The sequence below is a fragment of the Pseudophryne corroboree genome, chromosome 3 (genome assembly GCF_028390025.1).
Source record: "Pseudophryne corroboree isolate aPseCor3 chromosome 3, aPseCor3.hap2, whole genome shotgun sequence".
Taxonomy (NCBI): Eukaryota; Metazoa; Chordata; class Amphibia; order Anura; family Myobatrachidae; genus Pseudophryne; species Pseudophryne corroboree.
In genome coordinates, this window is record NC_086446.1 from 781,511,123 (window position 1) to 781,531,961 (window position 20,839).

Consider the following 20,839-nt stretch of genomic DNA (forward strand, 5'->3'; position numbering starts at 1 on the left):
GCCAGATACAGATGTGCCCCCACAGTGCCAGATACAGATGTGCCCCCACAGTGCCAGATACAGATGTGCCCCCACAGTGCCAGATACAGATGTGCCCCCACAGTGCCAGATACAGATGTGCCCCCACAGTGCCAGATACAGATGTGCCCCCACAGTGCCAGATACAGATGTGCCCCCACAGTGCCAGATACAGATGTGCCCCCACAGTGCCAGATACAGATGTGCCCCCACAGTGCCAGATACAGATGTGCCCCCACAGTGCCAGATACAGATGTGCCCCCACAGTGCCAGATACAGATGTGCCCCCACAGTGCCAGATACAGTGTGCCCCCACAGTGCCAGATACAGATGTGCCCCCACAGTGCCAGATACAGATGTGCCCCCACAGTGCCAGATACAGATGTGCCCCCACAGTGCCAGATACAGATGTGCCCCCACAGTGCCAGATACAGATGTGCCCCCACAGTGCCAGATACAGATGTGCCCCCACAGTGCCAGATACAGATGTGCCCCCACAGTGCCAGATACAGATGTGCCCCCACAGTGCCAGATACAGATGTGCCCCCACAGTGCCAGATACAGATGTGCCCCCACAGTGCCAGATACAGATGTGCCCCCACAGTGCCAGATACAGTGTGCCCCCACAGCGCCAGATACAGTGTGCCCCCACAGCGCCAGATACAGTGTGCCCCCACAGCGCCAGATACAGTATGCCCCCACAGCGCCAGATACAGAATGCCCCCACAGCGCCAGATACAGATGTGCCCCCACAGTGCCAGATACAGATGTGCCCCCACAGTGCCAGATACAGATGTGCCCCCACAGTGCCAGATACAGATGTGCCCCCACAGCCGCCGGTTCGTGAGCCAATCAGAGCTCGCGGACCGGCAGTCAATCAGGAGCCGCGCTGCCAGTCTGTGAGAACTTATTGGCTTACGAACTGGCGGCTGGTTTGAGATCCTACACGCCGCCGCTGGACAGTGGACATAGCTGCGCTCTCCTCCCTGCAGATGACACACGCCGCCACGGCCGGACTGAGCTCAAAGGGGCAGGAGAGGTGCACGCTGCGCTCTCCTCCCCTGTCACACACAGCAGCGGGTGGCCGGGCCGGATCAGTTGGCTTAGCGGGCCTTATCCGGCCCGCGGGCCGGAGGTTCCCCACCCCTGCTCTAGTCCCAGTATCTGCTCTTGCTGTGTGTATACAGATGCGTCCGCATACGTAGTGTTCACTCTAGGATTTTTTTTAGGGCAGGGTGCTGATCATGGAGGAGGGCACATTTTAATCTTGAAGGGCACATTTTTTTGAGCATAGCGAATGTTTACAGTTTTATTCATGTATTTTCCCCTTAGTGTATCCTATACCCCTACATACATACAGTATAAGACACCCATGTAACACCCAACATCTGTACTGAGAAAAATACTGTATATGTCCAGTCTTCTTAAAAAGATTGGTTGTAGCATATACATACAGTAAGTAGATAAGAAATGTCTCATCCAGAGCTGAAGTGTTTATAATCATTATGTGATATAAAACAGAAAAGTTAAGCAGAAGGTTAAAATATATAGGTACAAAATAAGTCTGTTCTACTAGGGAAATACTGTACATGCTTACACTGTTCTTTCACTCTTGATCACTCTTTATAGAAACATAGAATGTGACGGCAGATAAGAACCACTTGGCCCATCTAGTCTGCCCTTTTTGTTTCCATATTTTTATCTCAAACCTTATTTGATGATGATATTGATCATTGGCATTCTGCTCCGGCCGTACCAGGTTGGGATGTGTACAGTTATTCTCGTGTTTTTGTTTCCACTAGCTGCGGATCAGTGCTGTGCCGTGATGTCCACTCACATAGTGGCCTGTCTCCTGTTGTATCGGTATCGGAAGGTGAGTTCTGATGAATGTCTATCTCACCTCTTGTCTAGAGCCGTGTTAGTATTTGGAGCATTGACCCCTAGAGACCCCCTGTCACCCACACTCCATACTTCCTCTTGCCTACAGGGTGTGAGCCTCTCCCTGCTGGTGGAAGACTTCTTCTCCATGAAAGAGGAGGTCCTGGCTCGGGACTTTGACCTGGGCTTCTCTGGGAGCTGTGAGGATGTGGTCATGCACGCCATACACTTACTAGGGAACTCTGTGAACATCACTCATACTGGCTCCAGCAACGAGTTCTTCATCGCTCCCAACACCAACATCCCGGCCGTGTTTGAGCTGAATTTCTACAGTAACGGGGTTCTTCATGTTTACGTCACAGAGGCCATTGTTGGTGAGACTCATAATATGGTCATGCAGTGCGTGGGTAATAAGGTCTAAGAAATAGTGGTGGGATGGTTTTTCCACATTGAGTAGGATTATTGAGCAGAAGAACGGTAGAGGAAAGGTTAAATGAGGACACAGGCTTAGTGATTGGTAAAAGTAGAGACGATCGAGAGTATTGGGTACAAAGACGCAAAGCCACCATAAGAAGAGTGTATTGGAAGTTGGGTGGAGGTTTGGTAAGGACTGGTGACATCACTTTATGCCTCGGTGATGTCAATGATTCCTGGTTAGTCGATCGTCTGCATTACCACGAACATTGGTTCGGCCCACAGAATGGATATTTCCACTGGGTGTAGCTGGTAGACCAATTTAAATCTGGCAAAGAAAAAAATGGTGGAAGGGAAAGAAGAATCTGGCCCTAGATACCCATGCTCATCATGTGTTGTCAGTGTAAGCTTCATGTGTAAAAGTTTCTTTACATCATTTAGTGTTGGGTACCCCAAATGGGCAGTGAAAGAAAAGTAGTCATTACTGGCTCGTGACTCCATTATAATAGAACAAATGCACTTACCTACTTGTGGTGCCGTGTTCCTCCAAACCAGCACATTCCTGTAGAGTCCCCAGGAGTCCAGGAACTCTTCTTCTCTCCCTTTTAAGGAGGCTTGCTTCAGAGACCCTGCAGTAGAGATTATACCCCATCCCTGTGAGCTTCCACTTCTCCTGGGTCTACAACATCTCCGCTGTGTGTGTGACTCAGGCAGGTGTGTTAGGGAGGAGTGTGGAGCTTGACCGTTGGAGCTTTCAGCAGGACCTGCTATGGTAGTTCTAGATTGTTGCCAAACCCAATCGAGGTAGAACTTACCTTTTCATCCTAACTTGGGGAACTCCACCTACCAGACATAAATGGGCATTCCATGGTTTGAGTTCTATTATACATGCGATGAGTGGATAATACCGTTGTCTGGTGTGTTTCAGCCTGCGCACTGCACCTGGAGCTGAGCAGGAGGAGCACAGATGGGACCTCTGACACAACGATCAGCCAGGAGAGACTTCTCCGCACCGCTGCTACCTTGTCCTACCTCCTCTCTAATGAGGGAATGATCTCTCTGGTAAGGTGGGAACGTGGGATGGCAGATTACTATGCATAACGTATGCACTCAGTTATTAAACATGTATGTTTTGTGTGATGAGGCAAATACTGGATGTTGCCACCCCCCTTGTCTTTAGGATGGTCCTTCTTTGCCTCTGTCTCTCAATATTCTATCCACATTTTACAGCCACTTCCACCTTTATGCTGACTAGAGAAAATGAGAATTACGATGATGAAACAAAAATATTTTTTCTCTCTCTTCCTATGGGGGGCACTGGACAGTGGGGTATAGAGCCTCCCTTAGGATGTTGCCATCAACTTTCAAGTATTTATGCTCCTCGCTCCTCTTATATATTCTGCAGGCAACTTTTTTATTTTTTATATAGCATGCACAGAATAACTTTTTATTTTATATTTTATTTGCCTACTATGTCGGTCACGTTGGGCTGTCCGCCGTTCAGAGTGGGTTGTTGGCAGTGTTTTTTACCACTTCCTGCAAAGCCGCTCCTGATGTGGGATGTTTCCTAGGAAGCCATCTTCACCGCCACCTCAAGTGGTAACATGTGCAGGGCACGTCCGTGCCACCTCCTTCCCTGCATCGTTGATGGGGAGAGATTGTTCAAGGCTGACCCTGATAGGCTGCAGAGCCTAAGCTTTGCTTGTAATGCCAGGGTCATGTGGTGGCTTCCTTCGGCAGAGGCATTACCACACAAGACAAAGTCACAAGAAACAGGAAGGTGTCCAAGGCAATATAAAGTACAGCTTCCCTGCAAACTGGAGAACACTGTAACCTAGCATTTCATAAGACGGCTCACTGTTTATCCATACACTGCTGATGTTAAGAAGCTGCTACTTACTATACTCTAGCAGGGCTGCAAGTCAGTCTGGATTAATCGTGCAGCTAATTAACGGCTACACAGGGTGAGTCCCATTAGATGCTAGTAATAGATGTAGCTGGTGACGGGTAACAATACAGCCTACAAGTCCCACCAACACCGATCACTGTTTTCTGTGTGCCACACTGCTCTTAGCCAGCTGCCACCACCTGTCCACTGGCAACGCGACAGGTCGGTCGGGAGCCGCAAATCAAACACATGCGGCAGCTTGAGGACATCTCCTGCTAAGTGGCGGTAATGGGTGAGCCAAGGAAGCGGCTGATGGGTGGCTGGTAATGGTGCAGCCCACAAGTCCGAACGCATTTCCCCACACTGCGTCTGGGTTTGTCAGAGGAAACGGCTGTTGGACAGTCAGCGACAGAGGGTGGCCGTTCTTTAAAGGACAAAATACACAGTGTAGACAAAAGTGATTGGACACCCGCAGTTGGTCACTGCACATTGGGTTGTATGGCAAAACATACCGCCTGCTGTTGTCCAGGAACTTGTGGACAGTTGGCCAAGAAGGGTGTCTACAGTAATCACTGCACGTGGTGGACCTACAAAGTACTGACGTCAATAACATCTCTGTGGTCTACTTGCTGTCAGCGTCCAATCACTTTTGTCTACATAGTGTAGCACTTCTCTATAGAATGCTGAGGTGTCTAATGGCTCTCGGATGGAGGCAGTGGAGTCCTTGGAAAGATGGTCTCCACGTTCAGAGCTGTACAGTGTTCACCGTTCCACTTTGTGGCAGCTGAGGCCACAAGAGGATATGTCCTCAAACCTTCTAAAGAGGTCAGCTGGCGAAGTTGTCCATAGCAACTTGTCCGATTCTAGCTGTTCTTTATCTAGTACGTTCTATAAATTATCTGTCATGTTTAGAAGATTTGGTAAGTCTTTAAGACAAAGGGTTTCTCTGTTAATGAGACCATGCTTGGTGCTAGTAACCCTACTTTGCCAAAATGATTCTGGGTGCTAGTGAGTAATTTCCAATTCTTTCCTTCCAATTGACTGTAGCTTGCATTTATTGCTCTTTAAGCCATAAGTAGTCAACGTGTGTCACTACAGCTGCTATGGAACTACACAACTCGGCATGCCCTACTACATTTTGCTGTTTGGTCATGGTAAAAGTGTGGCAGGGCATGCTGGGTTTTGTAATCCCACAGCAGCTGGAGTGCCTGGCATGGCCTATCCCTGGTGTAGATAAAGGATTATAATTGAGTTGGCAATGATCAGCGTTCTGCCCTCTGTTTCAGAAATAATACCAGTGCAATCAACGGTGCGGTGCGCACTTTGCAGCGGGGAAACAGCTCCTAGCTGTCACTTTTCAAACACAGCCTGTAATAAGACATTGGGAGCTGATTGGCTGGTACTTTATCTCTCTCCAAAGCTTGATACGTCTCTTCCTAAATCATGTAACCAACTGCTCTGCCTTTAAAGACTACAGATGTGTCCTCCTACATGTAGCCTCAATACGCCGTGCAGTGCAACTCTGCTAATGTCAGGCATTTTTTTTTTCTGGTCACAAAAGAATCTTAGTCGCAATGAGATGCAACTTGGATGCACCAGGACATTGTGCTGATCAATTTGATATGCAATGTATGCCTGTGTGAGGCTGAGACTGTATACCGGAGCACAACGGAATTTGTATAGGAAAGAATCTGCGGCTGCTACATTGTAGCACATCATATACAGATCAGCGACTCGCTCGCACACAGATAATACAAGTGTCATATATCGGATTACTCAGCGCAGTTTCCTGGTGCGTCCTAGCCATAGTGTTGCGCATAAGATGCATTCTTGGCAGAAAAAAATGCAAAAAAGGTGCCTGGTGCCAGCTGAATCTTAGGACCTTGCCCGCCAAGACGGGCTGTTTGGCGCGACTGCAGAATGATGTATGAGGACCTATCTGTAGTTCCATAAGTTCTACATTGTGACTGTCCTGGGATGAGTTGTGACTCCTTTCCCAGAGGGTTTTCCCCTGCCCCCTGGCACTCTCTTCATCATGCCACGGTGAATTATTTATTATACAGTTGGCGCAGGAGAGAATCGCCAGCCTGCGGCTGCCATGAAGGATTTCAAGTGTGTAGTAGTTGCCCATAGCAACCAGTCAGCTTGTAGCTAGTATTTATCACATTTATTTAATGAAATTGTAGGTTGCTATGGGCTATTTCTCCACTTCTCAGCTCTTTAGAAGCTTTGGTACATCTCCCCCTTTGTGTGGTAATGTGTAACTTCTTCTTTAACACCAAGGGGCCTATGTACTAAGCCTTGTAGAGATGGATAAAGTACAGCCAATTGGCTCCTAGCTATCATTTTTCAAACACAGCCTGTGACATGGCAGGTAGGAGCTGATTGGCTGGTACTTTGTCTCTCCAAGGCTTAATACATAAATCCACAAAGATGGAAAGTTCCGGAAGTGTTATGATTACCCGGAACCGCCTGTTGCCGCTTGCGCTGACTCTTCTTGTTTGTGCGTTTGTCTTGCAGCCGTGTCGGATGTACTATCAGGTGTGTCACGAGGCTGTCCAGCGACTGGTGACGTACGGGATCCTCGTGGTGGCCGAGGTGAGTACCGTATGTGTTATGTCATTTTTCAAACACAGTCTGTGACTTGGCAGGAGATGATTGGTTAGTACTTTCTCTCTACTTTATCTCTCTCTAAGGTTTCGTACAAAGACCGCCCTCTATTGCTCTCCAAGCTTTGATAAATCTCCCTCTATCAGAGAGCACGAAAGAGGTGCTTCGTTTGTTAGGGGCCATTGAATACTTGATTAATAAACCACTAAGGAACGTTTGTAAAGATGGAGACTTCTTACACTAGTTCCACTCCAGATTTCACGGACTTGAGGTCTCCGTCCCGATAGGCCGCCTTCTTTCTCTTACACTCGCTGCGCTCCTGGGGAATTAACTCTCCTTCGCTTGACACCCTAAGGAAGACCAGGAGGACGGGAGCCCGAACCTTGCAGAGCCCACGTGGGACAACAAGATCCTAGACCACGTGCGATGGAGAAGTGATGAGGAGGATGAAGACAGTGATTTTGGAGAGGAGCAGAGAGATCGTTACCTGAAGGTACAGTGGACATGTCCATTTAAACATGAATGTGCGGATTCACAGGTTTGCGTAAAGTGCAGAATTCATACTGCAACCTCTTGAGGAATCCGCTTGGAGGTTGCGATCTCCACATAATGTTTCTAAAGCCGGGCAGGCTACAGACCGTGGCCCTCTGAGCTTCCTAGAGTATATTTGTTGATGTAATTTGTCATATTATATATTTTTAGCTCATAAGCGTGCACTTGATATATATCTAGTCATTAACCAACTGCAGGTATTGATATAAAAATTAAATATCTATTATAGAACGGGCTTAAATTTTATCTAGCAGTTGCGCACTAGACCTAAAGGGATGCACCGTCTCCCTCAGAGCTATTAGTGCTCCTAGACAGACATAGGACTCACCCCACCTGCCACCGCCCCACCTCCCTACGCCCGCAACCCACTTACAAGACACTTCTAAGCACAATAGGCCTACCCCAGTCCCAACTCCTCTACGGCCTGTCAATAGGGACCCCCCCCCCCTCAGCTTCCTGCCTTCTTGTGTCTGTCAAACAGCATTTGCATAACTATGCACCCTTTAAATGTTGGGCTTGGCTTGCAGTCTCCTAGGTAACAGAAATGTTCTATGCAGGCTAAACATTAGTGGATTTATTACCAAATGTAATGCAATTGATCCTGCAACACAATTACCTGTTACGCACTATGAAGCTTATGTATATAATGTGTGCTAGTACTAGCCTACAGTATCAACGTATTCCAGTTGGCAGCAGTGTAAGTTTGGCTTTAGGTTGTGGACAGCGGAGTCATGACGGTGGTTGGGTTGGAATCTCAGCGAGTTTCTCATCCAGAGGAGCTGAAACGCTGCAGTGTATTTATCCAGTGTTTAATGAGTGTTCTAGTGCACTAATAGTGACCTGTGTTGCGCAGGTGAGTCCGTCTCAAGAGCACCAGGACGTCATCGCTTTCCTGCAGAGACTGCTGGGCCCCATCCTGGAAGCGTACAGCTCCGCTGCCTCGTTCATCCACAATTTTACTGGTCCAGTCTCGCAGAAGGACTTCACCCAGAGCCTGCACAAGTACCTGCTCGCCAGGACGGAGAGGAACGTTGCGGTGTATTGTGAGTCCTATTTACCTGTCCCTTCTGCAGGCTCCATCATTATCCAGCTATTACAGCTCTGCGAGTGGCCTAGGTTACAGCATAGAGTCAGAAACAGCTGATATTACTGTATATCAAAGTACCTTCTATAAAGCCTTCCCTACCCAATCGCTGCTCACCTGACCGCTCATTAAACTTCTACCATTAGTAGTATTACGTTGTTTGTTGGACGGTATCCGGTCTCTAGGTCCACAAGACTTAGGGCGACAGTGTCTAGGTCATCCACTATTGGTCGGCAGTAGCTAGGTTGACAGGGTTTCTAGGTCGACGGAGTCTCTAGGTTGACATGTTCTAGGTCGACAGGTCAAAAGGTCGACATGAGTATTTTTAAAAAAAATTCTTTTTTGGAACTTTTTCATACTGTACATTCCACGTGGATTACGATTGGAAACGGTAACCTGTGCTGAGCGCAGCTGTATCGGAGCGAGGAACTGTGCCCGAAGTTTGCTCGCCATGCGAGGGGACACGGTGCACTAATTGTGGTTTCCAGACACACTACGGCAAAAACTACAAAAAAAAAAATAAATTAAACTCATGTCGACCTTTTGACCCGTTGACTAAGACCCTGTCGACTTAGAGACCCTGTCGACCCAGTGTTGTGAACCTTGCATACCACACCCTGTTTGACCCTCCTCTCCCCCCCCCCCCCCCCCCTTGTTTTTTTTTCCTCTAAATATCCAATTTTCCTGCTCACCACTAGGAGGTGCTGTGACTCAACTAATACAATGAATGTAAAAAATATAAAATAGGAAGATCTTTTTATTCCTTTTGCGGTTTGAAGCTGCCAGTATTTATCTTCAACAGTTTATACCACACAGACATAGATGTTCATTCTGGAGTAGGTAGCGGATTGCTAGTGGAAGGCGTTGGTTGTCTAAGTCAGCAGGGTGTTTAGGGCGAATGTTAGCTTGGAATAATTTCCTGTGTCATTTGTCCTGGTTGTCTGTCTGCATTCTGTTCCCCTTGCTAGCAATATAATTTTGTTTTTTTATAATTACCGATGGGAACTGGTCTGCCTCATTATTCATTTATTAAGAAGCACTACGATGATTATCTATGTAATAATTAGGTCTGCCCTGTCTGACATGCGCAGTGGCTTGCACTGACCTTTATGATCTGACCCAAGTCCCAGGCTGCATGTAATATTTATTACAGCTGCCCGTGGTGCTCGCCAGCTATGGGGTATACTTGAATGACCATGTTAGCGTCGCGTAATTGTCTCGCATGCTTATCGGCCGGCTGCGTACTGCCATTGTCACCAAGTCCCCCGGCCAGTTATGATAAATGTTACCATGCAACTTGGGTTTTCATCCTGGGCACTAATTACAGTCCGAGGTAATTATAACATCTGTAGTCTGCATATTCTTACAGTAAGTGCCTCTGCCACCAGGCACGACAATTATCTCTGAGTAACCCACTGCTTAATCCTCTAGGTGAGTTTCCAGTTTTTCCTACACGCTGTGCCCAACCTGTCCTCTGCAATAAGCTGCTCCACAGCCAGCAGTTGTTTACCATTCAGTTGTACTCTAGGGTGCAGTATTAAAAGAGAACGCTAGGGGGCAGTGTTGCAGCATGTTTGCCGAGCCAGTAGAACAGATTAGCAGAAAGCACTTTCGCTAGTTACACGGCTGGCAAACGTTGCGATGTTGTCAACGATTTCCCTTGAACTTCTGGACAAACGACATAGGGCCTAATTCAGCATGGAACGCAGCTACGAATGCGTTTGCATGCTGAATCTTTCTGGAGTGTGTGCACGCGCAGAAGCTGCACTGCGCGTGCGCACAGAGTGAGATGCAACGGCATTTCACACGTGTGAACGCCTCTGCCTGACGTGGCCGGACCGTTTGCTGGGCGGGTCGGGGTGACTGCGTGACACAAAATAATGCCGTTACAATGTTCAAACTCCACACTAGATAAGTGCAGAGTAAGTGCCCGGATACAGCAGATGGCAATCCCATCCTTTGGTTCAGTAACTGGGTAAACCCTATGTACCCACACACCACACCACGCTAGCTGGGGGCAGGAAAGGACTCTAGGGACGAAGTGGAGCTTCCTGTATGTGCCACTAGGGGGCGTGCTGGATAATACCTAGCTTGGTGCTTTCACCACTGTACTGGATATTGAAGATACTTTGTTATGTATTTTACAGTTTTGCATAGGATTAGATACATCGAGCTTCCAGTCTAGTTTAGCAAAACGTGAAAATGTCATTTTGGTAGCGTTCTTTAAAATCAAAATAAAATGCCAAAGGTTCTGCTCTGTTCTGTGCAGCTTATCAACAAACCTGGGGCGTTACTGAAAGGGCGCCAACAATCCAGCGCTAGACTCCTCTCTCCTACTAAGATTGGGGTGTTTAGGGCCATCCCCTGTGAATGTACCATTCGCCCCGTCTGAAATAAGTAATAGGGGGAAAGAAGGAGGGAGGTGGTGGGGTCTATGGGGCCCTCTGGAGAATTTTCGGTGCTGAGGGCAGTTCTGCCTTAAGTGGTTTCTAGAAGTAACAAAGTGGCAACGAGCGCACTTTTGTCAGTGTTTGGTGATAAGTTAGCACACTAAAAGGGATTGTATATTTTAGGATTAGTTTTTATCATCCCTCAGTGCCCAGAAAGCGTCGTTCCTACCTCCTTTCTCCTTTGCAGGAAGACAGCTGTTTCCTCCGAATGTAACAATAGGCGCTTACACCCTTTATCGCCCTCTGCCCCCCCGCCCCGGATTTGTGCACAACTGCGCATCTTTGTCTTGCACCTGCAGACTGCCTTAGCTAGAACGTTTCCCTTCATCCCTCGCGTTTTGTATCTTTAAAAGAGTGTTTTACACTTTCTTTCCTGTTTAAAATCATGTCCTCCCAATTGATATGGTGATTGGCAAATGCTCTTCCATTTTTATGATCATTTTATATTTTAAAAATCAGATTTCATGTTAGCGGCTTCTCTGCATCCTTAAGTGTTACCCGTTGTGCCGAGGGACACAGTGTGAGACGCTAATTGCAGCTCTGGCTCCCTGCAAACTCTGTTACAGGGATGGGGGGGCACCTGGGGGTCTCAGGCGGCTGTATTTCCGCACTGGATGTATACAAGTCTGCGGTAATGATTTCTCGTAAGTGTACGTATACGCTTATTTATTCCCACGGAAGGCGTCAGAAAAAAAACTATTTGCAAATGCACTGTTTATTTGTTCCTCTGAGTGAGGAAAACTAGATTTCCATCTGATGCGATGGGAGGGGGCCTGGGGGTTGTTTCCACATACACAGCAATGCAGAACTGACTGATGAGTGATATTTGTGTGTTCTTTCTGCAGCTGAGAGCGCCACCTTGTGTCTGGCAAGAAACGCAGTGAAGACCTTCATAGACCTCGGGGTAAGTAACCCGTGGGCCTCACCTGTTGCTGACGTGTAATAATGGACAACTCTCGTCTGTGTGCCGCACATTTCTACCCCCGACCCTCTGGCGTCTGGTGGCTCATGCTGTCTTATTGTACAGAGACGGGGGGGGGGGGGGGGGGGGGGAGTGATTGAAGAGCATCCGAGTGGTTACAATTATTCATGTGGCATTGGGAAGCCGTATATACGGTGCCACTCTGTCGAGAATAGAACACGTTTCACATAAAGCAACTCTCTGGCTGTCTTCTCTGAGAATGATCATCCTGCCCGTTTGTAGCCAGAGAGTCCGACCTTTTCCTGCTGCAGGCTTGTTCTTTGTAAATCCAATTCCTTTGAACAGCGTTGCCCCCAGGATCACTGTCTGCCGGATTTTCTAAAGCCGAGCGGAAAAGTGCTCTGCCGTGTTATTGTCATCTGATGGCAGAATGAAAACAACAGTCGCCTTTAAACCCTGGTGAGCGGACATGTAAGACGGGCAAGAGTGAGAGCTGGGGGGCACCAGGCAGTATAGGAAAGAGGCAATCTGTCTACAGAAAGGAAGCGGCTCTGCCAGGGACACTTGCTCGGAGATCTGACAGATCACAATGGGGTTTCTGTCGAGTATCGCGTGAGCCGCCTGTGGCGCTTTGATCCCCCCTTCCTGTTTGTAGCCGTCTTTTAAAAACCAAGAACCCAGCGCCAAGATTTTATCTTTATAGAAAAACTGTCAAAATGCACTTTTCTTGGGTTCTCGGTCTCCTGAAAATGTTCCTACATGAAGAAGCTTGTTTGATGGTATAAGTGGCCCAGGTGAGCAGAGACGGATCGTAGCGGGAGGGCTTTAGATCATAGACACAGGTACTGGTGGGCCTGGCTGCAGTACAAAGAGGACCGAGAGAAGAGATCACGACCTGTGTAAGGTTCACACAGAATACACAAAATGTTCATCTGAACAGACACCAAGTTATATTGGGATCTGGTCGCTAGGTCGACACTGTCTAGGTTGACCACTATTGGTCGACAGTTAGTAGGTCGACTCTGTATAGGTTGACCAATATTGGTCGACAGTAAGTAGGTCGACTCTGTATAGGTTGACCAGTATTGGTCGACAGTAAGTAGGTCGACACTGTCTAGGTTGACCAATATTGGTCGACAGTAAGTAGGTCGACACTGTCTAGGTTGACCACTGTTGGTCGACAGTAAGTAGGTTGACGGTAAGTAGGTCAACATGGTTTCTAGGTCAACAGGGACTCTAAGTGACATGGCAAAAGGTCGACATTGAGTTTTTCACAATTTTTTTAAAAACTTTTTTATACTTTACGATCCACGTGGACTACAATTGGGAATGGTAACCTTTGCCGAGCGCAGGGAGGCACCTTGCCAGAAGCGTGGCACTCATTGGGATTCCCGGTCACTGTACGGAGAAAACGACACCAATAAAAAAAAAAACTCATGTCGACCTAGTACATGTTGACCTAGAGTCCCTGTCGACATAGAAACCATGTAGACCTACTTACTGTTGACTAATAGTGGTCGACCTAGACACTGTTGACCTAAGTCTAATCTACCTAACATATTACACCCCTGACATCCTTATTCTGGTTTTATTTCATTCTCCAAACTCCACCTTTTCTCATTTATTTTTGCCGTTTCCGCTCCCCGCAGCCTGCGTGTTAAAGAGGAACAGGGTTTTTAAAAAAATTTTTTTTAAAAATAGCTAGGCTCTAATCAAAGCTTAACTACTATATGTTCTCCACTTTAGCCAGAACCTCTCCCCGCCCCATCCATGTTTTTTTTTAGGTCAGTGACCCCAACATTTTTTCATTATATCAGAATATTTTTTTCCACCAGAGTTGTCTTAATTGGGCCAAAACATGTTAAGTCAGAAGCAGCTCTATGTTGAAAAGATGATAATGCAGTCATCTGGGCTTTCTCCTTGGCTATGGGGGTCATTCCGAGTTGAACGCTCGCTAGCTAGTTTGAGCAGCCGTGCAAACGCTATGCCGCTGCCCTCTGGGAGTGTATTTTAGCTTAGCAGAAGTGCGAAAGAAAGGATCGCAGAGCGGCTACAAAGTTTTTTTTGTGCGGTTTCAGGGAAGCTCAAAACCTATTCAGCACTTGCGATCACATTACACTATTCAGTTCCAGATTTGATGTCACAAACCCGCCCAGCGTTCGGCCAGCCATGCCTGCATTTTTCCTGGCACGCCTGTGTTTTTCCGCACACTCCCTGAAAACGGTCAGTTGCCACCCAGAAACTCCCTCTTCCTGCCAATCACTCTGCGGCCAGCAGTGCGACTGAAGTGCATCGCTAGACCCTGTGCAAAACTACATCGTTCGTTGTGCCTGTACGTCGCGCGTGCGCATTGCGCCGCATAAGAAGAACTGCCGATTTTTAGCTTGATCGCTGTGCTGCAAACAAATTCAGCTAGCAATCAACTCTGAATGACCACCAATGTTGGCAGCACTTGTAGCTGATGATTTCACCCTTCTCCCACAGTGTTTCTGACACGTTTCGTCTTGTAGTTTACAAAATACTTTCATCAGGGTTGTGGTTTTACCATCTGATATGACACACAGCTGCTCTCTGGCTACAGTTGAATCCAATGTTGAGAGCTCAGCAGATCTGTGTCGTATCCAAGGGTGACAAAACTAAGGACAGAAGTTTTCAGTACTGTAATATCTTTCATCTGCTTTCATCTTTCACCTGCTTTTTGCTGAATAAGATTCTTACAGTAATCAATCTTCAAAATTGTCTTTGCCACATATGGGGCCATTCATGCCTGAGTGACATCCTGCTCGCAACGCCAAGTGGAAGGATCCCTTCAGGCGTAACCAAGGGACAATTAGTAGAATGGGATGATAACTCAACACACAGCCAATAGGGGTCAGCTTCTGATGGTATTTAATAACATGCTCGATAATGACCCAGATGGGTTTGTTTGGAGGACTGTTGTGTATAATCATTATTGCAATATATGGTCATCAGCACTGTTACATTGTATTAGCCTTCTGTGCATTAATTATTTTGATGCTTTTCCATCAGCCAGAAATACAACCCAATGTTTTCGCTTTATTTTTATTATTTTCTCTTTCTCAAGGTTTTTCAAGTTCGTGAAGAAAAACGAAATACCCTCTTGGACTTGAGCAGCACTTTCCTACCTCAGACTAACCGACACAAACTGCTGGAGTTCATCGTCCGCTTCATGGTTCTGTGAATGTGACCTCTCCTGCCCGGTACTGCGATATCTGGCTGTGTTACCCCGTGGCTGGTGCCACTGCTGGAAATTATGCACCGACAGACAAGTGCCTGCTACATGCCAACCTGAGCTTCCAGCACCCACTCTACTGTGACCATGAAATGCATCTAACCTGTTTTGTTTGATTGTAGAGGAACAAGTCCCATCTGGTGACCTAATCCATAAGCTAATTGCTAAATAACGACTATTTATAGACGCACTACCAGGCAGACGAGAAATCAAAAGTATTTTTCTGTACTATAATTTTCTATGGTATCTGGTCCATCTTGACCTGTTTCACCTGCACAAGTCCCCATGTATGAATTGCAGATGCAGTCTGATCATTTGCATTGACGTCACTTCTGCACATGAATGTACAATCTTTCAGTACGCATCAGCTTGATCTTAAAAGCTTTACTTGGCCTAAATTTCAGGGCACAGGGCTTAATGCGCACCTATCGCCCACACCATGGAGGTTGCGTATGTGTGGGATGAACCATTGTTCTTTGAGACTTTTGCATACAGCGTTCTTTCAAGTTGACGGATCCAGCCGTCGTGAAGCAGCCATGTTTTGCATTTCCCCACAATATTTTTATTGAAGCATCATGTGGTACAGGAAATGTCTATTTTGTAGACTGTACCAGTGTCTTGACTAATCTCTGGGATGTCATTCATTAATTTATAGGCTCCGTTCTCATCTATACTGGTGCAGCCCACAAAATCGATTGCTTACACTGTGCAGGTCAATTTTACCAAGGATACCTGGTTTTAAGGCTGGTACTACTTAAGCACAGGCAGGGTGGTAGTTTGTGTGTCCATTGACCGCTTTATCTGTGTTAGAGCAAAGGGATCTAAAATGGTGTCCAGACAAAAAGACGTCAAGTGTATTCCAATGCACAAAAATTAATCTACTGCTCAGCTAAGTCCTTATGGCACTTTGTACCATGAAATTCTGCATTAGCTGAAGGAAACTACTAATGTATGTGGGAGTAGCTGTAAGCAATAGTTTAATGCAAGTTTATTAATTCCAGTTCCCTTTGTAAATATACGTATGGATTCTTGGTACTAATTTTCTTCTGTCACCTATTTGCTGAAGGGGGGACAGGAACTACTGTAAATTTTCATGGTAGTTAAAGGGCATGACAACGCAGTGTTGTGTTTTTTGTTTTTATATACATGACCTTCATTTGATTTATATTGCTTGGAAATCTTTATTAATTGTAATTTCTAAGGTTTATCAGATGTTAGCTCGTTCGCACTGATGCGTTTAATGTTTGCATTTAATCTACATTTCTCACACCGAAGTATAAAAGCCTTGTTAAACCTACAAGGAGTTATATCTTTCTGGACACTGCAACAACTCCTCCTTCTTAGAATAGGGTTTCTACCCGAAATTGCCTGCTTAAGACTCACGCATACACAGTGAATGCCATTTGGCAGTATTTTAAGGATTGGCTCTACTTGGCAACATCTGTAATCATCAAAACAAACAAACAAACAATGGTCAGAGGGCTTCAGCAGTGTGTTTCTCAAGCTTTAACAGGTGATTTCAGGTAATAATCCCATTAGAGAGCTGGGCATTATTTCCGAAAACTTTAGCACCTTAAACATTTAGGGGCTATGAAAGTTTGACTAGTCTTCACAAAATGGTATGGTGTGCTAAAACAGCGATGGTAAGTGATTTATTTCCACATGAATGCAACAGAGCTTTCAACGTATGTGAATGACAGAAAACGAATTGGGATTTCTCTTCGCATAAAGTTGCGTGTGATATTACACTATGCTGTTCGGCATCCGCTAGGGTCGATCCGTAATTATTATTTATAGTCTCTGTTTTAACTTCATGAAGTGTTCCCAGGATGCAGAGACTAGGGGATGCAGTTAAAATGCCGGCTGCCTGGATCCCGGCGTTCAGGATATCGACGCCGAAAACCCAACAGACGGAATCCTGGCGCACCAGGGCTATTCCCATCCGTGGGTGTCCATGACTCCCATAGAGTGGGAATAGTTCATGAGCCCACAAGGTGACTCTGAGCGCTGGCGGCCGGGAAGCTGCTGTAGAGATATTCACAGCTGGCATCCCACCCGTCGGGATAACGTATAGAACCCAAGATTAGAATAGTCTATGCCAGTGGTTCTCCGCTCCGGTCCTCCTGTACCCCCAACAGGTCATGTTGTCAGGTTATCTGTCTGTAGAATAATTACAGATTTAGAGAAACAGAAAACATGACCTGTTGGCGGTACTTGCATCCTGGATTAGAGAACCCCTGCTCTGTGCCCTATTTCCAACTCACAATGCAAGTCTGCTTATAGATGCATGTTGCTACTAAAGTCCTGGCATGCGATTATGACGTTCGATATTAGGCCGTAGTTATGGAAGGCTGGCATGTTGTCATGATTTGCCACCGTCAGACATACCACAGTGCATGTACATATTTAGGTGATGTCATGCCGGTACATTGGATCGTGACACGGCATATTGCATACAGACATGAAACAGAAGGTGTAGCTGGCCCTGCCTCGTTAAGCTTACAGTATAATGTATTTGTTGCGCCCTGATAAAATCATCGTACACCAGCAGGGAGATTCTAATACGGACAGCGGGGTCCCTGGTCCCGACCGATTAACCTATGCAAGACCTAAGCACAACCTCTGGAATACCAAGATGTGGCTGTTAAATCAGGGACCCTGTGTGTGACTCATGATACCGGAACCATAACCTACAGCACGGTGGATTCCGTAACCGTTACGTTGCAGGTTGACGCAATAAGACATGTGTAGCCACTTAGCTAACGGAGCAATAATACACAATGTACAGAACCTTTTTCATTTGACGGTATCCTATGGTTAACCGTGAAATGCTCGACTAGATTCTACTAATACTTGAAATGACTTGCAGCCTGTTTTACTTTGTGTGATCAGTTTAATGTGATCGGTTTACGAATGCGCTGTATTAACGTTTTATATAAAAAGAATTTACAAACCTATGCGTTATAATAAGTTTCAAGAACTTTTTATGGCAGGAGACGAGTTAGATTCGGTGTGGCCCGGAGGCTCAGTAACGAGTAGCAGAAAGCAATACTGTATAATATGCACTTGGCAGCCCCTATTCCCCAATGCCAGTCTCCTCCCCCCTTCCCCCAAAACACTGACTTATTGTAGCCACGTCCGGATCTAGTTTGGTGGGTGATACGGATAATACTGGTGGCTGTTTGGGGGGAATTAATCACTTATTGCCAAGTTTGTAGAGTCATTTAATTGTCAACATTTAAAAAGACCTAAATTTTTGTGGCCACTCCCCTCTGATTATCCATTTCTGTCTTGATTCTAATCCTGATTTCAAGACAGTTGGGTATATGGTGGAATAATATCCATGACTGGTTGAGTCATAGGATTTTCATTCAATTTGACCATGCAGGTGGGTGGCCCAACCTGGCCACTGTCCGAGACCCTTCTGATGATTGTAGCCGGTCACTGTGCTTGGAAGGTGACTGGTGTCACAATGTGTCCATTATATTCTAACCAGGTATTCAGTTTCTGGGGGATCTATTGTCCATGATCGAGGCCTCTTTCAACCCACAACTGCTAAAATACCAAGCAATCCAGTTTTGGCACTTTACAGTCTCTGTTTGAAAAATGACAGCTGATTGGCTGTTGCTTCATCTCCAAGCTTTGATAACTCTCCCCCTTGATTGGCGAACAATCTGCTCCTAACTGACATGTTACAGGCTGTGTTTGAAAAATGGCAATTAGGAGCTGATTGGCTGGTACTTTATCACCGTGCAATTTATCACTCTCTAAGGCTTGATGACTCTAGGCCTAAATATGTCCCCTCTGGTAGGTCTATAGACAGAGATCCAGACTGTGTCGACACAGTCATTAGGTCAACCCCATATGGTCAACATGGACAAAAGGGTTAACGTATGAAAGGGTGGTAATAGAAAATAGGTTCAAATGGTCGACAAACCTTTTTGTGTTTTTTTATTTTTTTATTTTTTTTACGTTTTTGGACTTTTTTCATCCTTGACTATCCATGTCACTAATCATAGCCTATAGTAACTTTGTGGCAAGCAGAGCACGACACCGCGCCCTTGGTGGGCGAAGAAAGCCCGTGAGGGGACGCGTTTCAATAAAAAAATGCAAAATAGTGTCAACCTTTTTCCTGTGTTGACCTTTTGTCCGTGTCGACCTTTGTCTGTCTACCATATGGATTTCGACCTAATGACTGTAGACCTACCCCCGTGATTGCGACCCTCATCAGGGTTCTTTTTTAGTTTCTGCAAAATCTTCTGAATATTAGTTGTAGGTTTTTTTTTTTTAATGATTTCTTCCCATTAACTGTGGCTCTGACTTTCCAGTTGCTGGTGGAATTCCATTGAATACGTCTCTGTTCTCCCTGGAAGACATTCACCAAAAAAAGCTGGGGCACAGGGAAACCGTAGCGTTACCTGTAGCAACCGGTTGCGTCGCTAATGCAGTTGCAAAACTTTTTTTTTTTTTATGTCCGCATTCATGTTCCTACGTGATAGTTGATGCTCCTCTTACAGATATGCATCGTGTCCGGCATCCTATGATTATTAATTAGCTTGTCTGGTAAATTAGAGCTGAAATTACATGTGTGTGTGCAATTGGAATGGTTATTGATGAAAAAAAAAAAAAAAGCAAAGAGCGATCTGGAAAGCCGACCAGAAAAAAAAAAATGCTTAAAGTTACTAATTGGTAGTTTCTGTTGCAGCATAAATCGCCTGTGAATGAGCCTGTCAGGCGGGCATCTGGCGCAGAGCTGACTGCCAGCGCTCCGGTTACTGATAAGGAAATAATGAGCCATTTGTCAGCTGTAGTAGTAACTGTCTAGTCCGTCAAAAAAGTTTCGGACTAATTAAGGCTCTGATTTAAACAATGACTCTGGCGTTTGCCATTCCTATGGATACATGGAGAGAGAAAAAAATCAATAGACTATTATGGAAATACAAAAGTGTGTTAACGTTTCCACTGTTACTTTGCAGACATTTGCTTGTTCACTGAAGCAACGCTGATTTCATTACTTAAACGTACATTGTGTGTTTATTACTGATAGCGTCTTTTTAGCCACCCTTCTCTTTCCCTTCGGGGGTTGATCCTGCTCATAAACTCCATGCAACAGACATGGGCCTAAAACTGGGCACCAGGGGGTTTGAATTCTCACTGCTCTACATTTGCAAGAACAGTATGGCACAATATTTTCAATGGTATATGATCATTTGTAGCACCTGGCTACGTTCTATGGAAATATTTATAGGACCCAGTTGGGTTATATGGAAATAATTTATAGGACCCTGTTATGTTATATGGAAATAATTTATAGGACCCGGTTATGTTGTCCTTTCGCTTACAATAACATGTTGTGACTTTTTTCGGTTTCTTAAACCTCATTTTCATGTCTGATTTTATGTACCATCGCTCACTGTACATTGATTTGTGTTCTATACATTTGTAATAAAATCAACTAATGGAATATCCCCGACGTGTCGTCTCTGTAGATAATATAATGAAGCGCCGTAAAACATAGATGCCGTGCGGGAGAATAATACTGAGTTGCTTGCTGGAAAATTAATTGACTTCATGAACCAAGGAATATTGTGGGAAATGTAACGTTACTGTAGAGGTGGGTAGTATAATGGCACCATGTAAATAAATGATTAGAAGTCACTGAGACCTGTAACCATATGAAGTGTGAGATACTGTAGCAGTAAATAGATATTAAGAAACCAGAGAAAACTGCCAAGTACAGTTTACTGATAGACCTTTTTCTTCCAGATAC

At 45.7% G+C, this 20,839-nt stretch overlaps 1 protein-coding gene across 1 annotated transcript in view; it reads left to right on the top strand.

Moving 5' to 3' along the window:
- GPAM (glycerol-3-phosphate acyltransferase, mitochondrial) overlaps nucleotides 1-20,533 on the top strand; it is a 44,289-nt gene extending 23,756 nt beyond the window's left edge. The window contains exons 5-12 of the mRNA XM_063963332.1: nucleotides 1,821-1,891; nucleotides 2,006-2,270; nucleotides 3,239-3,372; nucleotides 6,719-6,796; nucleotides 7,164-7,301; nucleotides 8,214-8,403; nucleotides 11,740-11,798; nucleotides 14,902-20,533. Coding sequence (XP_063819402.1) covers nucleotides 1,821-1,891; nucleotides 2,006-2,270; nucleotides 3,239-3,372; nucleotides 6,719-6,796; nucleotides 7,164-7,301; nucleotides 8,214-8,403; nucleotides 11,740-11,798; nucleotides 14,902-15,018 — 1,052 coding nt within the window. The 3' untranslated portion in view covers nucleotides 15,019-20,533. The remainder of the gene's footprint in view (nucleotides 1-1,820; nucleotides 1,892-2,005; nucleotides 2,271-3,238; nucleotides 3,373-6,718; nucleotides 6,797-7,163; nucleotides 7,302-8,213; nucleotides 8,404-11,739; nucleotides 11,799-14,901) is intronic.
- Nucleotides 20,534-20,839: the final 306 nt, after the last annotated feature.